Source organism: Phyllopteryx taeniolatus, chromosome 4 (genome assembly GCF_024500385.1).
Source record: "Phyllopteryx taeniolatus isolate TA_2022b chromosome 4, UOR_Ptae_1.2, whole genome shotgun sequence".
Taxonomy (NCBI): Eukaryota; Metazoa; Chordata; class Actinopteri; order Syngnathiformes; family Syngnathidae; genus Phyllopteryx; species Phyllopteryx taeniolatus.
This window is the reverse complement of record NC_084505.1, coordinates 23,847,878-23,872,246: the sequence shown is the minus strand read 5'-3', so window position 1 is coordinate 23,872,246 and position 24,369 is coordinate 23,847,878. Positions and strand designations below refer to the sequence as shown.

General features: G+C 41.1%; 1 protein-coding gene across 2 annotated transcripts; it reads left to right on the top strand.

Annotated features, from left to right (window-relative positions):
• The first annotated feature begins 687 nt into the window (after positions 1–687).
• papss1 (3'-phosphoadenosine 5'-phosphosulfate synthase 1) lies at positions 688–20,906 on the top strand. 2 transcript variants are annotated; one of them, XM_061770780.1, is made up of 12 exons: positions 690–1,018; positions 3,282–3,396; positions 3,531–3,766; positions 4,494–4,632; positions 6,499–6,617; positions 6,696–6,809; positions 7,374–7,485; positions 9,720–9,925; positions 15,910–16,045; positions 16,778–17,046; positions 17,322–17,551; positions 19,005–20,906. In XM_061770780.1, exons 1-12 carry the CDS (start codon positions 959–961, stop codon positions 19,141–19,143), a joined length of 1,875 nt encoding a protein of 624 aa, XP_061626764.1. In that variant the 5' UTR covers positions 690–958; the 3' UTR covers positions 19,144–20,906. The 2 variants fall into 2 exon arrangements, with proteins under 2 accessions (XP_061626765.1, XP_061626764.1); XM_061770781.1 differs by lacking the exon at positions 19,005–20,906 and having other exon boundaries at positions 688–1,018; positions 17,280–17,417.
• The last annotated feature ends 3,463 nt before the right edge of the window (positions 20,907–24,369 follow it).

Here is a 24,369-nt window from a genome sequence, read left to right as displayed (position 1 = left end):
TACTGAAACTGTGGAATACGAAATAAACATCAATCTGAGTAAGGCGCAGGTCAAATGTGAAAGTCGGGAGAAAAGCATACAAATGTGGCAAGAGAGGTGGGATGGAGAAGGCAAAGGAAGACACACCTTCATGAAATACAAAAGAGTGTGAAATTTGAAAGGGTAGGAATTGCAATAAGAAGAGAAGAAATCATATTGACAAGGCCGGGGCACTGTACATTTAATAAATAATAATAATCAATAATAGGTAAACACCAAACAGGATTATGTGAGGGTTGTCAGGAGGAGGAGTCAGACGAGCATGTTCTTCTTAGGTGTAAATATGAAACACTGAGAGTGGTGATGGTAGGAATAAATGAGTTTACAAAAAAGTGGGTGACAGCCCAGGTTAAAGCACTATTAGAATTCCTAAAGGGCATAGGGATCTACTTTAGGCATTAGGAGTATATGATGGGGAGTAGGCAAATATTATGAGTAAATAAGGATAAAAGTCTGTATGTGTGAATCAATGCAGGTTCTTTTTTGTGGTGGTGGAGTAACAAAGCCTACAGTCTGGCACACACTCCGGAACAGAACGTGGCGGTAATGCACCTTTAAACTGGATGCCAAAACAACGCGAAGAAGAAGAAGAAGAAGAAGCAGAAGCAGAAAAAGCAGAAGAAGAAGAAGAAGAAGAAAGAGGAGGAGGAGAAGAAGAAGAAGGAGGAGGAGGAGGAGGAGGAGAAGAAGAAGAAGAAGAAGAAGAAGAAGATAAATAGAAGAAGTTTGTCACAGCTTCGAGTGGCGACGTGGCCCCTACCCACTGTCCAACCCCTTCCTTTTGTTCGCCGTCTTTTCGGATTGCTCTGGTGGTACCTGGCGGCACCGGGTTGTGTTTAAATTACAAGCATACTTAGATTAACGGCTCGTCATCTTTAAAAGGCGTTCGAAAACGGTGGAACTAAGTAAACGGGACGACATGGAGACGTATGGAAACTCGCACAAGAAGCAGAAGCTGAGTAATGCGCAGCAGAACTGGGTGAGTGTCTTCGGCCATCGAGCCATTCATCCCAATCCCGTCGAGACACCAGGGTAATTCTTCTTCCATACGCGTAGCCCGTTAGCATGGTTAGCCTTTCCCTGTTTATATGGACGGCACATAAGCTTGTTTTGAATGACTCGTGTTAGCAGCGAAGTGGCTGTCCAGGTAGCCCGTACATGACAAATGGAATCCATTAAAATACTGTACATTTATATTCGTCCTTTAAAAAAAATGAAAATCCAAAAGTGTTTCTCAAATTTTGTTTTTAAATTTGATTATGAGTAGTGTATCGCTAATCCATTGGGAAGTTACATTTGGACCAACATTTTCTAAAAGGGGAAAGCCCCTGTCACTTTGGTGGGGGGTGGGAAGAAGCAAAGATGGAGGAGATCATGAGACGTTATTTAGATTTCTTCTAAATGGTGGTATAGTGGTTATCAGATATTAATCGCAATTGTGTATTCCAGGTACCCTGTTATGAAATAGGATCTGTGACCACAAACTTTAACCACTGAGTATATAGAACAAATCTGATTTAACATTTATAGTGTGAAATTTTTTAGTTAATCTTTATCATATGTATTTATTTATTTATTTAATTATCCATCCCTCCCTCCATTTTTCTGAGCTGCTTCTCCTCACTAGGGTCGCAGGCGTGCTGGAGCCTATCCCAGCTATCATCAGACAGGAGGCGGGGTACACCCTGAACTGGTTGCCAGCCAATCATAGGGCACATACATACAAACAAACAACCATTCGCACTCATATTCACACCTACGGGCAATTTAGAGTCTCCAATTCATGCAAGTTTTTGCGACGCGGGAGGAAACCGGAGTGCCTGGAGAAAACCCACGCAGGCACGGGGAGAACATGCAACATGAAACTCAATGCCAAAAAATGTGTCATGGCCCACAGAAGACAGTATCTTTAACTGGAGGAGGACAAGCAATTATGCATACCCGTATTGAAAGCATTACAGTATTCAGGAAATGTACGTCACTGTCTGCGCAGCCAGCCATCCTCAATGACAGCTCCCATAGAGGCGCACATCCACAGCTGTTCTGTAAAATGAATAAATGGAATCGTGTGTTCCTCCAAGTGATGTCGATCGCAGATTATTTGTGCACTGATTAAATGAAATTATTTCCTGATCACATACCAACATTTTTCAAATTGAAATGTGGGTACAATCTGACTCAAACTATGTCTGGCCGTATTAGCTCATAAGGGTGCTTCTACTCTTGTTCAATTTCTGCTTGTTGATGATGTCTTTATGGGAGCTGGATATAAACTGGAGACATGGAAATAATTGCGTACCACACATTATTCAGCCTTCGTGCTAGTTGCAAAATGCCACAGTGTCGCCAAATTCCTGCTAAAATGTTCCAGTGGCCACAAATCCCAGCGGCAACAGGAGCTGGATGTGCACTCGGATGGCTTTTCTAACTGTCTTAGTGCGTTCTATTTGTAGTTTCAGTGTTCTACCTCAAGGTTTTGTGTGTACTCATGGTCTGAGCTGTGTGTAAATTTACGCATGTCCCCACGCACAAGTACAACTTGATAAATCCCATACTTTGCAGAGAAATGTTTGTACGCAAACCTCTGTGTACACACGCCTGATAAATGAGGCCCCAGATGTGTAAAAAAAACAGACTTACACAAACAAGAGAATATGCCCTAAATGAGCGTAACGCCAGCATTACTCTACTGGCCACCGTCTACAATTGTTGACACACAAATTTTGACCATATTTAATTGTCCACGCTTTCCCTGTAAGTTTAGATTTACAACCGGGGTTTATTATTGGTTTTTGTTTTGTTTGGGCAGATGCAGTGTATCTTGATTATGTGAAACGCTCATTGACGGGTATATCTGATCTGTCTGTTTACACTGCACTTACATTAGCAGATATCCCATTTCCCATTTGTGTCAGATGTATTTGGAAGAGGCCTGATTCCCATCTGAAGATATCCAATTCGATGCATTTTTTTTTCTTTCTCATGTTACATTGCGATGATGCACATCCCAATAGTGCCACTTCAGAACAAAAAAATAAAAAATAATTGCTACAATCCAGCCTGCACCAGAAAAGTAAATGATACTGAATCAAATCTTATCTGCTGTTGGCAGCCAAGTTGTGCACTCAATTAGACCTAAGTTGTTTCAAGATGCAATTATTCAACAACTAGTCCACACAATCAACCCAATTCCTAATTGTAAATTCAACAACTAATCAATTTTTATGCCTTAATCAATACAGGGGATGCAGCGTGCCACAAATGTCACTTATCAAGCGCACCATGTCAGTAGGAACAAGCGTGGGCAGGTGGTGGGCACGAGAGGTGGCTTCAGAGGATGCACTGTGTGGCTCACTGGTAAGTTGCGAGGCTGATTACTCGATCATTCGATGGAGTAATTGATAGGATAATAGATTCGATGGTGACTGCCTAAGTGGCATTTGCCCCATTTTGTGATTTATTTACCGGTAGTTATTCTTTTTGTTGTCAAGGTCTGTCCGGCGCTGGGAAGACCACAGTGAGCATGGCCCTGGAGGAGTATCTGGTCTGCCACGGCATCCCGTGCTACACGCTGGACGGGGACAACATCCGCCAGGGCCTGAACAAAAACCTGGGCTTCAGCCCAGAGGACCGCGAGGAGAACATCCGGCGCATTGCCGAGGTGGCACGGCTTTTTGCCGACGCCGGCCTGGTTTGCCTGGCCAGCTTCATTTCCCCCTACGGCAGGGTGGGTAATACCTAAGGATGGAAGCTTAGAAGAATTTCTATTCTATTATCGATATCCCTTATCGATCCGATTCCTTATCGATTCTCATTGGATGAGGGAACGGAGTAATACAAATGGGTGTGTTTGCTTTAACTCTATCTTCATCTTTGGACAGAAGGTACAGCATATCCTTAGTCTGTAATGTATCCTTAGAAAAAAAAAAAAAGGTAGGCGACTTGTCGAAGTATGTCAAGGAACCAAAAAAACTCAACAGTTTTTTGATAGCAGATAGTCGAGCTAACGCTAAAGAGCATGACTACGGTTTGATTACATGCTTGTTAATTTTCTTTATGGCTGGTGTCTTTGGACAAAAGTTAAATACATTTTACTGTGGACCCCTGCATACTCTCCTATCTGCTGCCATTGTTTTTATTTTTTGTTTTATTTTTAGAATTTATGAAGATTTTTTTTTGCTATTCGTGATCCGGCCTTGTCCCGATTCCCCGCAAATAGGGGGGGATCCACTGTATGTTGTTTATGTATTACAAATATGAAGCCTAAACATCGATTATTGTAACCCTTGGTTGTTCTGTGGTGACATCCTGTGTCTACAATTGCATTGTCATGGCCTACTTCTTCGCCACTCACCCAAACCTGGTGAGTGGCGAAGTGCTTGCACCAGTTTTACCGAATGCGTAAGTAGGTTGCGCATACACTGGATTGTTTCTCATGACTGAGTTGTCTGCAGGATCGTCTTAATGCCAGGAAGATCCACGAAGCGGCGGGGCTACCTTTCTTCGAGGTGTTTGTGGACGCCCCGCTGGACGTGTGCGAGCAGAGAGACGTCAAGGGCCTCTACAAGAGAGCCAGAGCGGGCGAAATACGAGGTAGAGTTTTTTTTTGGGGGTTATCAGTGAAGTGTATCACCGAGTTCAGTTGTGGGATTCCCACTTGTGATTGTCTGTGAATTGAGTCCTGACTCATAATGCAGTTAGTTATACATTTGTGGTCATAATATGACAACTTCATTCTAAAATTCTCGTAATGTTACAACTTTTTCCTGTTTTTTTTTTTTTTTTTTTCTTCTTAAACCCCTCCCCCCGAAATATCCATCCATTATCAGAGCCGCTTCTCCTCACAAGGGTCGCAGGCGTGCTGGAGCCTATCCCAGCTATCATTGGGCAGGAGGCGGGGTACACACTGAACTGGTTGCCAGCCAATCGCAGGGCACATATAAACAAACAACCATTCGCACTCACATTCACACCTACGGGTAATTTAGAGTCTTCAATGAACCTAGCATGCATGTTTTTGGGATGTGGGAGGAAAACGGAGTGCCCGGAGAAAACCCACGCAGGCATGGGGAGAACATGCAAACTCCACACAGACGGGGCCGGGGATTGAACCCCAGTCATCAGAACTGTGAGGCAGACGCTCTAACAAAATTTTTGTCATTTTTAAGTTAAGTGCAGAAAACAAAAAAGGCATATCTTTCAAAAAAATACAGGTCTAAATCGAGGTTTAGTTCCAAAGTTTACATTTAAGGGACAGTCCATTATTGCACTCTGCACTTTTCCTGATCCATCAGTGCAACAATTGGGGAAAAAAGATGCAAGATGGCAGCGCCCACAAAACCAGGCTCCACCTCCTGTCAAAATATCCCAGAAAGTGAGGTTCAGAGATTGATAAAAGACTCGGAATGCAGGTCGTGCTTTAGCTTGGGCGCCAGTGCACCTGCATGTGAGTACAAGTGAAAGTTGTCTGTCTTGAAATTGAGAGATTTGATGCAAGTTTGTAATACTGTAAACGAAAAGCTCAGAAAACAAACATCTGTAAAAACAAGCATGTAGAAGTTATTATTGCCATATAAATCTTCCAGATTGTTTTGCAGTAATAAAACTACAAATCGCGAAGGTGCCGAGTGACAAAAATGTAGCTAGCCCACTTTGGTTCTCAGTGGTTCAACTGACTTCTCGTAATATTACTTTTTCACACTTGTTCTGTTTTTTTCCTCTCACAATTTCACCCTATTCTTGTAAAAGAAAATTCTCATTATATTACTACTTTATCTTAAATTACTTAAATTGACTTCCTCCTTATATGTAAATTATAGAAAATTCTTATTCTTGACTTTATTCCAGTAATACTACAACTTCATACTCGTAATGTTACCTTTTTCTCGTTATTCACGCCCATGTTGCTACTTTATTCTTGTAAAATTGTCTTTACTCTTAATAACAACACAATATTACAACGGTTTTCATATAATCAATTTTATACTTGTATTAGTACTTTTTTCTCATAGAACAACTTATTTCTTGTAATAGTACAGGTACAACTTTTGTCTTGTTCTTTTAATATTACCTTTTGGCCATGTGTTCTGTAAAAAAAAAATAAAAAATCATGGCTTTTCTTATATAATTTTGACTTCTTCCTTATAAATGTAGGACTCAGTTCTCATAATACAACTACTAGTAAATTTCCCCGACTCTTCAAGTGTGGACCTGATACTGTACTCCTTTGTATCAACACAAAGGCGTTGTTTTTTTTCCCAACTTGTTTTCATGTCTGCCAGTTCTGTTTAATTAATTAAAGAGACAAAATTGGATTTTTTTTTTTTTTTTTTAAACAAAATAGCAGAGCTAACAGGTGTCAGACGTAAGTAACATGGAGTTGATGATCCCATTGTCATCCCCACACCAAGCATGTCATGTGATGTTTAATGAAACCGTACATCTTACGTCGCCGCGCAGGCTTCACCGGGATCGACTCTGAGTACGAGAAACCCGAGGCGCCCGAGCTGGTGCTGAAGACTGACTCCTGCAGCGTGAACGAGTGCATCCAGCAGCTGGTTGACCTGCTTCAGGAGAGGGTGAACGCATGCACAAGTTAACTTTACCCGACTGCTGATGTCACACGGAATTGTTTTGCTTTTCTGCGATTATCGCAGGACATTGTACCGGTGGATGCTTCCTACGAGGTGAAAGAGTTGTACGTTCAAGAGAACAAACTGGACCTGGCCAAAGCTGACGCGGAGACGCTGCCTGCTTTTCAGATTGGAAAGGTTCTTCTTTGTTCTTTTTCATATTGGAAGCCCCAGTGTACAGCAATTTTATTTTTGCTGACCATCCACAAGCGTTACGACCACTCACAAAATCTAGCGAATTGGTAAAAATTCAAGGAGACTTTTTGCCCTCTCTTTAGAGCCTAGCTAAATTGAATCAGCCTTTTTTGAGGGGGTGGTGCCATCTCATCGAAATAAGCCCCAGGGTTCTGCTAATGAGCGTGGTCAAATTGCCAACTTGGTGACTTTTTTTTGCTACATTTAAGTATTAAGACCCCTCCAGCAACAAGTTTAGTGTTATTGGGGACTCTTGAGACTCAGCTGCAGTCAGAAAAGGAGAAACACAGAAACACAATCGTGCTTGTGCGAAGCGCCAGTGTGGATGTACATCCACTGTGTTGTGATGTATCGTTTTCTAGCGGTGCAGTATTGATTTTATATGCCAGTCTGATTGTTATAGTACTTTATGACTGCTTAAACGTTATAAAACCTAGATTTTTTTTCAGCATATATGGCTGACTGCAAATTAGATTTACAGTTGCTGATGGTTTTTGTGACCCTCAGGTGGACATGCAGTGGGTACAGGTGCTGGCCGAAGGCTGGGCCACGCCACTCAACGGCTTCATGAGGGAGCGAGAGTATCTTCAGTGTCTCCACTTTGATTGCCTGCTGGATGGTATGATTTTATTTATTTATTTTTAAAGGAGACACACGGCATAAAGCAATTTATTTGGCAATTTAAAGAGTTCCCAGCTGTGTTAATAAACAGTCTCTGACATTCTTGGGTCAATATACACAGTGGATAAAGACTTGTACATCTGCTTGCCACACTCTGGTTCAGCTCATGCAGTTTTGGGAGGAAGGGTGGTTCTGTCTCATGCATGCAAATGTGGAGTACAGCTTTCATCACTACCACGACCAGTAGCGGAGTTAGCGTGTCGTGACAGAGTTAGCCTACTAAGTGTTGCTCCTAGCGACTTTTCTGACTCCATGAGTGACTACTAGTTAAAATAAAGAAATACATTTACTTTTCCATCTAATCTTATCCACACAAAGAGGTGGTTAAAAGATGTTATTTCACTCTTGATGGGTGGCCAGGCACTTCAGAGATTCAACTATTTGTACAAGCAATGAATTTTCATGTGAAAAGTGCATTTGCAGTACGCTTAAAAGACCACTAGATGGCGAGCAGAGCTTACCTTAGGCATTCTTTCACCTTGAAATCTATAAAAAGTCAGAAATAAGATGTCTCTGATCAGAATTAGACACAGGCATTTAATTTAGCCAGTAATCCTGGCTTTTAACAATTTTAAGCTTTGTTTGGATCCAAAAAGAGCAATAGATTCTCATTATTGTTCCACACAAGTTTTTAGAAAAGGTACTTTGTTTTGGCAATAGGAGTATCACAATGTGTTTTGAGTGCAATTACTGCAACTTAGGCTTCGCGAACATTCCTCGATTTCACACATGACCCTTTCCCAATTGCTGAGGCCTGTGTTGTTCTGCCAAATTTTTTTGTTGTGTGCACATACATAAAATACTTGAAAATGAAAAAGAATTTGCATTGCCTATGTATCATTTTCAGATTTTGGCAGGTGCTTATAACCACAGCGGTCCAAGAATGAATACCCCAAAAATGTAAAAAGCAGCGATAATAACTCAAGTATGTAAATGAGGTGTCTAAAAATCACAGATTGACATGTAGTTTGGCATGCCAGAAAATTGCAGCTGTAGCCCAGTGAATTCCTCACTCGACGTCAATCAAAGCCGCCGGCCCTCAGCTAACAGAACGGTCTGCTAATATAAACAATAAAAATCCCGTTTGCGTCCTCCTCGCTGGCTCGTGTGAGTTTTAATGTGAAGCAGCTGCTCGACCCGCACGTTGGGACCAGACGACGGCGCAGCGGGGTCCAGATCACCTTCTGACGCCACAGCATCAACATCCATTGAAACCTTTAAGGATGTGTTCACTATTCAAATTCTTAAACCATATGACGCTTAAGTTCAGATGTATCTGGACAATAACAGTTGATGAACGTGCTCTCGCACCTCCTTTTTTATGTTGAAGTTTCAAAATGGTCATCAAACTTTGCTGCATTAGATGGCGTAAGCACAAAAAAAAGGGGGGGGGGGAGGTGGAGGGGGTCGGTGGTGTTTGGTTAAGTACGAGTCCTGGAATTCACTGAAAATTTTTGACTTCCTGTTCAATCTCGGACATGGGTGCTAAGACTTTTCCGTGCAACCAGTTATGACAAAAATGTCCACCCAATTATGTGTCGATTGATGAAACTGGTGTCGGGGGCTAACTTTTTCAAACTTTCCAGTGGTGCTACTGCGTGAGTTTTGAAGGGTTGTGTTCAGGACCCCTAAAATACATTTAAAGCAAAATAATAATAATTTCCCTGAAAGGTAATTAATTTGTCGGAAGAATAACAGCAATTCCAAGAGTGCCTGTGCTCTGGCCATTGATAAAGATGTGAGATTTTACAAAAATATAGCATTTACCATACAGGATACAGACATAATAAGCTACCATTTCCTGGGGCTCAAAAGTATTTGGACAGGTGCTATCCATTCCTTCACAAATGAAACATGCTTTTCAAGTTTTGAAGACAAACAAAGGCACCAAGACCTACAAAGAAACAAGAAATGATAGTTATTGTTACAATTATGCCACTCTGTCTAAACATTTGTAATCCTCAGAACGTGGAGGTACCCAGCATAAAATGGTAATTTGGTCTTTTTTGCGAAACCCCTTCAATTATAGCTGAAAGTCTACCCTTCACATCTTCATTTTTTAAATTGGATGTCCACTGTGGTAGAGTTTAAGAAAAAGCAACTCTTGGCACGACCCAAATATTGGAAATGGCTTTAAATAACTGCTGATGAAATCTTCACTTTCGGCCCCAGGCGGTGTGATCAACCTGTCAGTGCCGGTGGTGCTGCCGGTGGCTTCAGAGGACAAAGAGCGCCTGGATGGCGTGACGGCGATGGCGTTGGTGTATGAAGGCAGGCGAGTGGCCATCCTTCGCAACCCCGAGTTCTACGAGCACCGCAAGGAGGAACGTTGTGCCCGCCAGTGGGGTACCACCTGTAAGAACCATCCCTACATCAAGGTCAGTAGCTGAGAGCAAACTGATGGTGATCAGGATTCTTCAGATAGGCCTGGCTCACAACCTGGGATGGGATTTGGATTGTTTGCTTTGATTGCGTCCTAGATGTGTTTGTCATCATCATAAAACCTTTACTAGCAAGGTTTTAAGCAACATTTGTACATTGGCCTATATGTCATAAGCAAAGGTTACCCAGTCTAATATGAATACATGAGATATAGTAAACTCTTAAAAACAGTTACCTTTAATGACGATTGAGGTGGGATTAAAAAAAATAAAACGAAGGGTAGAATTTGGAAATTCGACTAATTGCTTGTACTGTATACAACTAGTTGGGACTGTGGAGTGCTGTCTACCCTTCAAGTGCAAAATCAAACAAGTAAATCTTGTATCTGAGGGAGCCGTTTTGCACTTCTGCCCCAATTTTTACGTTACTGTGGGGCTAATTTACATAACCACCCCTAAAAATTTCTCTGCCCATTATCAGCTTGGCTGGGTGAAGATCTAAAGCCACTTTCAAGCAGCTACACTGTCTGAAACACCATCCTGTATCAATATCATGCAGACCACCCACATCACCCACAGGTGTGATCCCCCTGCTATCATAGCTAGGCCAAAATCTCAGCAGAGCTGCATTCAGTTTTGTTGGCTGCACAAGTTAGCTTTGGCTAACAGTCTTAGCTTCTGATAAGCAGGACCTACTCAATCGATCGGCAGTGAGAGAGATTTGTGATTTGGGATGTGTCCAAGTGCCACATCGCCACAACTCAAAACGTTCTTAGACAAAAAGTACTTCTACATTAATTAGGTGTGCTTATTTCACGCTAATGCTGTTCTGTTGTTCTCAGTCTACACGCACGCACTTTTGTAAAATGTTTTCAGCCTGACCAGTTTTCCAAAAGCTCACTTTTCCACCCTCCAAAACTCATTTTGCCTGTGGAAAAAGGCCGGCAGCTCATTAAAAAACATAAGTTTCCTAAAAAAGAAAAAAAAAATCTAGCAATGTTTGTGTGGACATGGCCTTAGCAACACAGGTGGTGCTGCTCACTTTTTCACCAACCCAACAGGGTGGCTTTCAAGTTTGGACGTAGTTTAAAAGGTGTGCACTTCGACGTGCAGGTGTGCCGTTAAAAGACAAATGTTTGCACCCAAAGTCGTCGTAAATCCAAAGTGATGAGCCTCTGCAGAACCACGTTGCACCTCCTCTGAATCAACGCTGATAGAACACAGATCTGACGTGGCGTCTTTTTCACTTTGCGTATGGAAAGACATTCTGTCCATAGCTAGGCCGGGGTCAGGCGCTCCTCCTCCCGACTTGTCCGGACGCCCGGGCTAATCGCTTGATCTGCCTGTTTTTGGTCCAGCGTGCTTTCGCAGGTGTTGTTTCTGGACGCTGAGTCACTCTCGCTGCATGGGTTGTAATTGTTCCAATCTGTGGCTTCGAGGTTCAGGTAGATAAGATAATGGGGGAACTGTTCCGTCACAAATAGCAGATGGAGGTAGGGTGTATGTATCAGGGCTGTACAAATGCATTTTAATAATAATATAATTTATATTTGTAAATTTTTGTGTTTAAAATGTGTGTTTTAACAACTTTAAGTCTGCTGAGAAACGATTTAAAAAAGTGTCTGTATAGCAAGTTTTCACTTATAGCGACATATCCATGCTATAAATGGGGCTTCATTATACAGATGAATTTAACCAATTCCTAATTTATATATTAAAACGTGATTTGTATCTTCAGAATCATCTTTATTTTGCCAAGTATGTCCCAAAAAAAACCACACAAGGGATTTGTCTCCGGTAGTTGGAGCTGCTCGAGTACGACAACAGTCAATTGACAGAGAATACTTTTGAGACATAAAGACATTGAGAAAAACAGTCGCTGAGCAATAAAAGGTTGCTAGTAATCTGGTAATGCCGGTACAATGTATTTATTTCTTTTGACAATTGTGGAAAAAGATGCAGATCAATTAGAGCAGTTTCAATGACTAATATAGCAATAGTCCTAGAGACTTCAAGGAATGTACGCAGTTTAAAGTGACTAGTAGTGCGATAATCTGGGACAATGTCAATTGTGCAAATGATCAAAATTATAAAAGTCTGTGTTGCGAATCCGAGTTTCACTTTTTGAATTGAACTAGTGAAATACATTGTTTTCCACAAAATTTATACTTGTACATATATTTGTTGAAACCCAGAACAGCTGACAGAGATGATTTGTTTTTTTTCACTAGCAGTGATTTAAATTTTTAGCATAATTTGTGGTCTTACGCCTTTTAATTCTGACTGTCGCAACGAAGCGTGTGCTCAGCTTGTCGTCATTAAAGATGTCACTCAGTAACCAATGTTTGTATACCCAAGTGTATGCGTTCAACCCGCACGCCGGAGACACTCTTGTCAGTAGACCGCTGCACTGTTCACCCAAATGTTTCTCCATCCCTACTGTTTCCTGCCAGAATTCAACCTGCTGTGCGTTACATGCGCTTAATGCACTTTTTCCTGTTTACCTGTTGGCTAGTCAGACAGGAGCCCTCTTCCTTGGAAACCCCAGCGCACCACTTGTTTATTTGCCTCAGCCCTTCTCGCGTGGCCGAATCCGCCCTGTGCGCGTGCGATGGATTAACAGCGCGCGTGTTCATACAGATGTTTCCCCTCTCCAACATAAACAGAGCCATCGATCTCTGCGGCGGACAAAGATGCTAATCTAGCCTTTCACAACTCGTCAGTAGGCTAGTCGTTCACGGGCTGATTCACTAGAGTGTGGGAAACGAGTCGAGTAGGTATTGATCGCGTCACATAAACGCGCACAATCTTCACACGTGAGAACAGTTTCATTTCCAGTCATAATTAGACTTCCACAGATTTCGGACGGAATGTAATCCATTCCAGGACACTGGTTAGCCTGTGATTTGGTTTTGAAACAATTTTACCCACCGGAAATACAACCCCAATTTCATTGAAGTTGGGATGTTGTATTAAACGTAAATAAAAACAGAATACAGTGATTTGCAAATCATGTTCAACCTGTTTAAATGAATACACTAAAAAGACAAGATATTTAATGTTCAAACGGATAAACTTTGTTTTTTGCAAATGATCATTAACTTAGAATTTTATGGCTGCAACACGTTCCAAAAAAGCTGGGACAGGTGGCAAAAAAAGACTGCAAGTTGAGGAATGCTCATCAAACACCTGTTTGGAACACCCCAACTGGGAACAGGTGGGTGCCATGATTGGGTATAAAAGGAGCTTCCCTGAATTTCTCAGTCATTCACAAGCAAAGATGGGGCGACGTTCACCTCTTTGTGAACAAGTGGGTGAGAAAATAGTCCAACAGTTTAAGGACAATGTTCATCAATGTACAATTGCAAGGAATTTAGGGATTTCATCATCCACGGTCCATAATATCAAAAGGTTCAGAGAATCTGGAGAAATCACTGCATGTCAGCGGCGAGGCCGAAAACCAACATTGAATGCCCGTGACCTTCGATCCCTCAGGCGGCACTGCATCAAAAACTGACATCAATGTGTAAAGGATATCACCACATGGTCTCAGGAGCACTTCACAAAACCAATGTCAGTAAATACAGTACGGCGCTACATCTGTAAGTGCAACTTGAAACTCTACTATAGAAAGCAAAAGCCATTTAACAACAACACCCAGAAACGCCGCCGGCTTCTCTGGGCCCGAGCTCATCCAAGATGGACCGATGCAAAGTGGAAAAGTGTTCTGTGGTGCAACAAATTGTTTTGCTTCAAATTGTTTTTGGAAATTGTGGTGGACGTTGTGTCCTCCAGGCCAAAGAGGAAAAGAAGCATCCGGACCGTTATGGACGCAGAGTTCAAAAACCAGCATCTGTGAGGGTATGGTTAGTGCCAATGGCATGGGTAACTTACACATCTATGAAGGCGCCATTAATGCTGAAAGGTACATACAGGTTTTGGGGAAATATATGCTGCCATCCAAGCAACGTCTTTTTCATGGACGCCCCTGCTTATTTCAGCAAGACAATGCCAAACCACATTCGCCACGTGTTACAACAGCGTGGCTTCGTAGTAGAAGAGTGCGGGTACTAGACTGGCCTGCCTGCAGTCCAGACCAGTCTCCCATTGAAAATGTGGGGCACATTATGAAGCGTAAAATACGACAACAGAGACCCCGGACTGTTGAACAGCTGAAGCTGTACATCAAGCAAGAATGGGAAACAATTCCACCTACAAAGCTTCAACAATTATTGCCTTCAGTTTCCAAACGTTTATTGAATGTTGTTAAAAGAAAAGGTGATGTAACGCAGTGGTAAACATGATCCTGTCCCAGCTTTTTTGGAACGTGTTGCAGCCATAAAATTAATTTTAAAGTTAATGATTATTTGCTAAAAACAATAAAGTTGATTAGTTTGAACATTAACTATCTTGTCTTTGTAGTGTATTCAATAAAATATAGGTTGAACATGATTTGCAAATCATTGTTTTCTGTTTTTGTTTAACACAACGTCCCAACTTCATTGGAATTGGGGTTGTAATGGATGTAATCAATTGAAATGTAAAAAGATTTTAACCACAGTTATTAGTGAACTGTTAAAACAACAATACACTAAACTAGGGCTGTGTGATACAACGATGTCTATAGTAGTACGATATAAAAACATCTACCGTACAATCTAACCCTCTGTCGTTTATATCATTATATCAATCCATGCTTAATCCAACTGTTTCAATAGTTCAACAGTTGGATTGAGTATAAATCGATTTAGTCATGCCTGGAGAGTGGGTTGGGGATGATGCGCTAAAGAGCCAAATGTTTTGTTTTGATGGTCACTTGTGAGTTATGTTAAATAAACTGAGTCTGTGCAGTGTGCAAGCGCTCCAAGAGAGTAGGAGTTGGTGTGTTTAGTGTCGTACATTGTAGGACCCTTAAATAGTCTTCCCTTAATACCCCTGGTTGAAGCTGGTTGCATAAACGTAGCAGAAAAGCTAAAGAAAATCAAAAATGCATGCTTGTTTTTTTTTGTTTTATTATAATTTGAAACAAGTTTGCAAAGGCCTGCCGCACACAGTGATGCAAATGAACCAGACGGAACTGAGCAATTGCGAACAACCTCGCTTGGATTTTCAGCCACGGGTACAAGAAATTATACTTAAGTATTACTGTAAAACACAATGCATCTACTGTATTGGTACAGCTTGGCAGAGGCAGAATGGATTTCATTTGTTACCCGGAAACATTTGTTGTTGCGAAAGGTGCAACACGAGCAGTTTAGTTTTTTTAAATTTTGTTTTTAATTGTTTTTGTATTAACATTTTTTGGGCGGGCCGTTACAGATGTGACGCTGCGATGGCAATTTCGAATTGAAATTTCGAATCGCAGCAACACTAGTTCCCGATGGTTGGCCCCTAATAACCGGTTGCAGAACCATTTGCCTTTGGCCGCGTCGCTCGGTGTGTGGCAGGCTTAATGTAGTTGCTGTATTCAAAAGCATGAAAACATAATTGTTATTGCTATAGGAAGAGCAGATGTTGCATAGAGAAAGCACATAAGTGCAGTATACAAGGTCTTCAGACTAACAAGACAGCTGCTGTCCCACTTACACTGCTGTCTTGCGACCGTAACATCTAATTGTTGACAGTTACTTGGAACGGAGCGTACAAAAATAACCTTGGGCAGTGAGCCACACGCTGCTTCACCAAGCTATATATATATATATATTTTTTTTTTTTTAGATTGCCAAGCCAGCCTGTATGCTTGGTGACCTTTTCCAATGAAGCTCAAGAGGGGAGAAAATCTTTGGAACAGGTTTTACTTTGGATCCATTTTCTGAGTGTCCCCGCTGTTTCGGACCTGACAAGTCTGGACTTTATTAGACCTTCGCCTGGTGCCGCTCCAGCTCGCTTAAGCGCTTTTTTTATGGCTCGCGGATGTCTCGTGTCTGCACTATGTTTGCGTTCAGCGTCCACCGTATTGACCGCAGTGACTCCCATTTCAGATGGTCATGGAGAGCGGCGACTGGCTGGTTGGTGGCGACCTGCAGGTCTTTGACCGGATCTACTGGAACGACGGACTGGACCAGTACCGACTGACACCCATCGAGCTCAAACAGAAGTTTAAAGAAATGAATGCAGGTATGTTTTTTGGCTCGGGGAATGCATGATCATGAAACATTCAGGAAGTGAAGGTGTATATGACGGTAAATGAGCGCTACTCGCTGACGCATTCTGACGTCCTTGTGTCAGCCACCATTTTGCTATTGTTGTCAGTTGCTACTGCACTACACAGCATAAATGCTCACTCATGAGTTTGTTATACCTTAAACTTAAAAGTACAAAATGTCTTCTAACGGGTCGTTACTCAGTCGCCTTGAAACAAAACTTAATCTTGCTGAAGTAGGAAATCGTCAAGCAGCGCGGCAGTTCAATGTGAATGAATCGAACGTGAGATCGTGGAGGAACTCGAAGGAGAAAATCCTCTGAGAAAAAGCAAATGCAAGAGCTCTTGCATTGATGTGGTGGCCACGTGACGATGGTTCTATCGTCTATTGTGCATCGAGCGCTGGCAGGGAGAGAGCGACATGGCTGCGGCATTAACTCTTAAGGAATACAAAACAAGTCTTTGGAGTCTGGAACTTCCTATTTTTGGTACAGCAACAGTTTCTTTTGGTTGTTGTGTTCCCTGTTGTCCTAGCATAACTCCTTCACTGGAACGGACAATCAGCTGGTTCAGACGACCCAGCCCCTATTAGTCTGTTCTATTGAGGTTCTACTGTATTCCCAAAAATGCCTCCAGCCATCTGCAGTATATAAACATTTATAGTCAACGAAAAAGCTAATTCCAGTCCACATTTCCTCCCACCGCAGATGCCGTGTTTGCTTTCCAGCTGCGCAACCCGGTTCACAACGGCCACGCCCTCCTGATGCAGGACACCCACAAGCGCCTGACAGAGCGGGGCTACCGCCGGCCCGTGCTCCTGCTGCACCCGCTGGGCGGCTGGACCAAGGACGACGACGTGCCGCTGCAGTGGCGGATGAGGCAGCACGCCGCTGTGCTGGACGAGGGCGTCCTGAATCCGGACTCCACCATCGTCGCCATCTTCCCCTCACCCATGATGTACGCCGGGCCCACTGAGGTGAATGCCTTTCAAATGTCTTGCCTTTTTGGGGGCCTCAACATGCTTGAAAATGAACAGGAAAGCCGACATTTTGGTTGGGAACCGCCATTTTGGGCACATTTCAAATTCGCTCTGCCTTTGAACTCCTACTAGAGAATTTGCCCAAATGAGGAGTGACGCTAAATCACCAAGCCGTTTCACCTACGTCATCTAAAAAAAAAAATCATGGCTCTCTTCTTTTCTCCCCCCAGATTTGCCGGCAAGATTAAAATACACGTTTGCTCCTTCGACAGGTGCAGTGGCACTGCCGAGCTCGGATGGTAGCCGGAGCCAACTTCTACATTGTGGGCCGCGACCCCGCCGGCATGCCCCACCCCGACACGGGGAAGGACCTGTACGAGCCCACCCACGGGGCCAAAGTCCTCACCATGGCCCCGGGTCTCATCACCCTGGAGATTGTTCCCTTCAAGGTCGCTGCTTACAACAAAGTGAAAAAAGCCATGGACTTCTACGATTCGAACAAGTGAGTATCGCGGGTGAAACTGGAAACCGATCCCTGCTGACATTTGGCGGCAGAAGCGGGATCCACTCTGAACTGGTTGCCAGATAATGACAGAGGACATAAAGACAAACCAGCTTTCACACCTATGGACAACTCCGAACTTCCATGTTCCTGGAATGTGGGAGGAAGCCTGTAGTCCTACGACAAGTGGCTAGCCACTGTATTTCCCTCCATTTTCTATTCTTCATTGGTGCAGTGAAATAGCAAAGGAAGAGCAATGACACTAGGGGACCAATGGTCAGAACCATGCCTTTTATTTGACCGTGACACTGTTGAGTTTATCAGGAACATCGAGTACTAGTACAAAACTTCAGAGGGCTGCAGAATTCACTCTCTTTAGAGCACAAAAGTGATGCAAAATCCTATTTGGGTGTTCTCAATAGTTCTGCCACCCTTGAAGAGGTCATGGTTGAACTCAGAGCAAGCTGCTTCTAATTTGACACCGAATGGAAATGTGGCCAAAACAAAATGCGCCTGGGCATGGCTCAATGTGGACTCAATTCAAAGAGCCGTCATGGTTCTGCTTTTTTTTTTTTTTTTTTAATGTGGAACGCTTATAACTGAGGACATCAATAGAGCTATAAATTAATACATAGAACTTGGAAATGAAACTGTTTATGGTCAAAATGTAAGCATTACTAGTTCAAATTACAAATTTCATATTTTAGTCATTGTCACAACTGTATTTAGCATGTCTGAGAGTAGTAGTTGGAGGGTTGGTTTAGGATTAGATTGTGGTTTACATTTCGGGTTTCGTTTAAAAGTCAATCAATCAATGAAAATAAATTTAGAAGTGCTTTTGAATTTGACCGTAAAAGATTGACCAAGAATAGGTGTGAATACAGTTAGTAAGTTAATTGCTATAAAAATCAAGATTCAGCCTCACACAAGTGCTTAGAAGTGTTTAGCGTTATGTTAGGGTTACAGTAGTGATCAGGATTGCAATTAATTAGGGTTTAAAGTTAGGTTGTGGTTTAATTTCATGGTTAGGTTAAAGTTTATGCTAAGGCAATTTAGGGTTTAAGGTTGGGGTAGGGTTAGTTTAGGATTTGGTGAGTGAATAAATTTAGGTTTGGTTTAGTAGGTTTGTTTGAGGACAGGGGCTGAGGTTCTAGTTTAGAACTAGGTTGGGGTTAGGTTAAGTAGTGTATGGTTATGCAGTATCAGTGTTGCTTCCGATTCAGTACTCGGACTAGAAAAAAATGTAAAACATTTCACTTCCTCAGTCTCATGGTTTTTGTCACAGTTAATTTTTTTCGAGATCTATCCCACATATCCGTCTTATCATATCGGCGTACATTGCTTTATGATGTCGTTATTGGTATTGTTTGATTCCCACTTCGAGATACAATGTCAAAGTCTTTAGCTTGACGTGGAACAAAAAGTGAACTTTTTAATGTCCCCCTCCCCGCAGCCATCAAGACTATGACTTCATCTCGGGCACACGCATGCGCAAGATGGCCCGCGAAGGCGACAATCCTCCGGACGGTTTCATGGCGCCAAAGGCCTGGGCCGTGCTCAAAGAATACTACAAGTCCCTGGAAAAGGCATAGAAGGTGTTAAGATGGGACAAAAGGGAACACCGCTTTCTTTATATTGTCATTTTAACAGTCCGATGTTGGGACCATTCCGTCATTGATCATCACACTGTGGTTTTTGGCCTCATGCTGTATGTACTGCATTTGATTTTAGGACATAGTTTACTGATGACCTGATGCACAAGAGATGGTTAAGGTTAGGATTAGATTATCTCGGTCAAGATCACTATAAAGTGCCTTTGGTGACCTCATCAGAATCACTGTCATCATGAAAATGTAGCAGAATACTGAAACTCTGAGGTCTTATGAGTGGCAAAACATTTGCACACATACCAGTACAATTTATTTTTTTGCCATGTCCCACACTGCTCTAACTTTTTGTGTGTAAGGTACATTGTTAAATGACAGTTTTATTGTCCATGTTATTTGATAAAACAAGTCATTTATATTCTATTTTTATGATCATATTGAACATTTCGCATGTCCTGAAATTGCTGTCCACCCTGTCATTATGGTGTAACTGCCCCTTTATGAAATCCTCAATTTTCATTTACATTACAACCAGTATTTTGTCTTCAACGGTGACAGTGGATAGTTGCAGAGTAAGCGTTTACATATTTACACTTATGTTTTGTAATTTTCATGTAGTTGGATGTTTTCAAGCTGTCAAAGTGAAATATCAATTGATATAATAAGCTTTCAGAAATTCTTAAACAGTACAGAGTAGGCTTGCTGACTGAACCATATGCTTATGAAATGCTAACATTAGCCAAAAATGTCCACACTTGTCAGCAATCTTGCATATTGTGCTCTTTGCATGTACAGTGTCTGCTTGCAGTTAATTTATATATGCAGGTATATTTAAAAAAAAAAAAAGTGTGGAGACTACCAATATTAATTTCTAACAGTATATAACATCTACTTAATACAATGAAAATTGTATTAAGTGTATTCAGAAATGAAAAAGTTCAATGGGGAAGTCTCCAAGGCACCTTATAGTGATATTGATGCACACATGAGGTTAGGGTTGCATTTATCGCAGTTACAGCTGCTCTAAGAGGAACAATCATGACGGAAGCCATGTAATTATTGGGGGGGAACAAAACATTCACAGCCTTTGTCAAAGCTCATTTAGTCTTGATGCCACTTTTCTTTGTCATTTGGATTAATTCCTGGTTTTGGTCAGCCACATGAAATTATGTAGTGTTGTCTATATTGGCCATGAGTTTGAAAACCAGGGATTTGGGGTTAGGTTTTAAGATAGGAGTTTGTGGTTGGGCTGTAAATTTGAGGATAGGATTTGTAGATTAGTTTGGGTTGGTTATGGTTAGGTAGGCCTTTTAATGTTAGGAAGTTAGATTGAAGTTCAAGGTCTCTCTCTCTCTCAAAGTATATCTGTGTCGTAAGCTTGTGTATTAATTGTAAATGTTGAGTGCCTTGGTCAAACTTTTGTCTTGACAAAAAGAAAAAATACTTGATGAAATCAGGATATGCCCAACCCTGGACTATATTAAAAGTAAGTTTAATAAGAATCCACTATCATCATTTTTTATATTTTAATGTATATTTATTCTTCAAACAAGACAAAGTCTTAAGCACATTTTGCATGTCATAGTGTGCTTCTACAGTACTATATTACATCCCATCTAAGGTTGCTAATTTGTTCCATGTGGCATTTCATCCCTGACGTGTAATCAGCTGCTTCTTGTTCACCAGCACAGGATACCCTTTTTAAGCTTCCTTGTCCAATAAAGAATTTTTAACGAAAAGCAAAACAAGCTGCTCGTTTTGTTTCATTATACAAGAACATTCTGCTCTTGGTAACTGACACTTACCATATTAAATGTGACATCAGCGTGACCTAGAACAAGTCAGTATGTCTGGCTGCATCCATGAAAATCAGATTCCTCCCCACTGTCACTCTATCAGCTGTGTTTTAAATGAAACCTTCCAGTGACACTCCCCCCCCCCCCCCAATCACTTTGATGCGCTTGCACATCAAGAGAGCGGCAGCTGGCCCCCAGATGCAAACGTTGCAATACATGGGGCACACGTGCGGGGTTACACCCCAGTAGAGTCGCCCTACCCTGATGTGAGAAACTCCATCCTATCTCACTTCAAAATGTAATTCATTGAATTGGAATTCTTTTTCTCCAGAGTTCACTGGGACTTCCTGAGCCTGACTGCTTTTTACAGCCTAATTGTTGTGATTACAGTCGTGTAATGTTAAACCCTATATACGCAATATTTTATCTAAAAAATATATATTTACATTTTTTTTTTGTAATATTACAACTTGAAAAAACCTTTACCCCTTTATAATAAAACGTTTGAAAGATTTTTTTAAATGTTCTTCTTTCTAAAAAAATAAAAGGAAAGAGAACTGCACAATCCTTGACCCACAAAATGCAATTTTCTCTTAAAAATATTCTGTCTTTTTGTAATATTATAACAAATATTTGTATTTTCTTATTTATTAAAAAAAAACAAAGATTCAAACGTTTTTCCCGAAAAAAAAATCTGGTAATATTGGGACTTTCTAAAATAAAAAGAAAAAAATACAACTTAATTTTGGTAATATTAACACCCCCACCACCCCAAAAAAATAATTTTTTTTTTACTATTTTGTGAAAGAATTACATCTATATTGTTTATTCTTTTCATAATATTAAAAAACAGTTTTCCTCAAAAAATTAAGTTACGAGAATTTAGTTTTAGCAGGAATTTCCCCCCCTCAATTTTGTAACATTAGGACTTTATTATACTAATATGACTTTTTTAAAATTACTACTTATTTAGTGTAACATTTAAAATATTTTTGCTGCAACAAAAAAAAAAAAAAAAATCTCAAACATATTACAAAATTTTTTAGATGCAATTTGATTAGTGTACGATGACTTAATTCTTACAATATTACTGACTACTTGTATTTTAGATTTTATTCCTGTCACGTGCCCGGTGATATAAACGTTAAATCATTTCAGCGTGGCCCTAATCTTCCTTCTGATTGATTGTTCCTCCATAAGAGCCTCTTGAGATTACTGCTGGGGAACTTTGTCATAGGATTTACGACCACTCATTGTTGCCTGATGAGAAGCACATGTGATGACCTTACAGGCCACCATACTAAGAAGAAGAGGCAAGTCACCAACATAAAACACCACATGGAAGAATTTAATCACAACATTATTTCATATGCCTTGGTGGCCCGACATCTAAGAACAAGACAGTTTATCTTTGCTTATCCTTTTCATTTGTCAGCCAGGCCGTAATTTATTATACAGTGCCATAAAAATCGTTGCCCCCTTTCTCAAATTCTCATATTTTTGCATAGTTTCCCCACTTTAATGTTAAAGATCCTCAAACAAATGTAAATATCAGACAAATATAACCCAAGTGAACTTAAAATGCTGCTTTTAAATTGTGATTTCATTTATTAGGGAAACTAATCAAAGTTCTGGGTCTGTGTGAAAAAGTAATTACTCCCTTGTTAAATCATGAGTTAATTGTGGCTAATCAACTTTAGGTTCATTTTCACTGATCACACCCAAGCCTGATTACCTCCAGATCTGTTCAATAAAGACATCACTTAAACAGAACCTGTCGGACAAAAGATCGAAAAAACATTCAACAAAATGACACTATCCAAACCAATTGAAGAACAGTCAAGAAATAAAAGTAATTGATACCAGTCAGGAAAGGGTTACAAAGCAATTTCTGAAGCTTTAGGATTCCTGCGAACCATAGGGAGAGCCATTATCCTCACATCGAGAAAACATGGAACAGTGGTGAACCTTCCCAGGAGTGGCCAGCCTACAAAGATTACCCCAAGAGAACAACAATGACTCATCCATGAGGTCCCAAAGGAACTCAGGACAACTTCTAAAGAACTGCAGGCCTCCCTTGTCTCAGTTAAGGTCAGTGTTCACGACACAACAATAAGCAAAAGACTGGACAAAAGTGGCATCAATAGCAGAGTTCCAAAGCGAAAACCACTGCTGACAAAAAAGAAAATAAAGGCTCATCTTACTTTTGCAAAAAACATCTGAATTATTAACAAGATTTTGGGAGGAATATTATATGAACTGACGAGATGAAAGTGGATTTTTTTGCAAGGTGTGTGTCTCGTAACATCTGGTGTAAATGTAGCACGAAAAAAGAACATCCTACCAACAGTCAAATATGGTGGTGGTAGTGTGATGGTCTTGGGCTGCTTTGCTTCTACAGGACCTGGACAACTTGTTGTGATTTATGGAACCATGAATTTCGCTCTTTAACAAAACAAAATGAAGGTTTTGGAGTGGGCTAGTCCAAGTGCAGACTTTAATCTGATTGAAATGCAGTGACATGAGGTCTTGCTCGAAAAACCCTCAATTTTTGCTGATTTCAAACAATTCTGCAATGAGGCGTGGGTGACAATATCTCCACAGAGATGTGAAAGACTAATTGCCAGTTATAGAAAACGTCTGATTTCAGTTTTTGCTGCTGAGGATGGCCCAACCTGTTATTAGGTTTAGGGGAGCATATAGCTACCAATCCGTCAATTCACCATAGCGCTTCTGCTTGCATCTTATACGAGATGTCACAGAAAATGCATAGAGTACTTGCTTGGACACTGAACAAAGATCCATGGGAGTTTTCAATAGATAACTGGCACCGGACTTCCTCAGCGACAGGCCTCAGAATGTCAGGATGGGAAACAACACCTCCACTCTCATTCTGAGCACGGGGACACCTCAGGGATTTGTCCTCAGCCCCTTCCTCTACTCCCTCTTTACTGTATTTAAAACACAAGCAGACAGTCACAACAACATAGCTTAGCCTTTAGTCCACAAGCTAACACATAACTGAACTTGAATTGAAAGTGTAAAGCGTCTTTGAGCGTCTAGAAAAGCGCTATATAAGTGTAATGCATTATTATTACTATCATCATTATTATAATTATAATTATTATCCTTATTACTATTATAATGAGAACTGCATATCGCAGGCGTCGGGCCGAAACCATCTATGTCCAAATTCCGTCAAGTTCAATTTTTGTCACAAATCAATATTACTGGTCAGTCCCAAGGTGGGTCTGTTATTTTTGCAAATTATTCACCAATTTGAAGTGTTAAAAATGTCTCTCTCTCTCTCTTTGACGATGCAATGTTAATGACATTTATGTCAGTTATATTTGCCATAATAAGTATCATGAGTGAATTATTATGAGCGGCGTTCACTCTGAGGGGCTCGTGTCAG

Excerpts from the sequence above, each read along its gene's own strand:
- papss1 (XM_061770780.1), top strand. The coding sequence starts at position 959 with ATGGAGACGTATGGAAACTCGCACAAGAAGCAGAAGCTGAGTAATGCG. Across the intron at positions 7,486-9,719 it reads CTTTGATTGCCTGCTGGATG|GCGGTGTGATCAACCTGTCA; the intron begins GTATGATTTTAT and ends TTTCGGCCCCAG. Across the intron at positions 17,552-19,004 it reads GACTTCTACGATTCGAACAA|CCATCAAGACTATGACTTCA; the intron begins GTGAGTATCGCG and ends CCCTCCCCGCAG.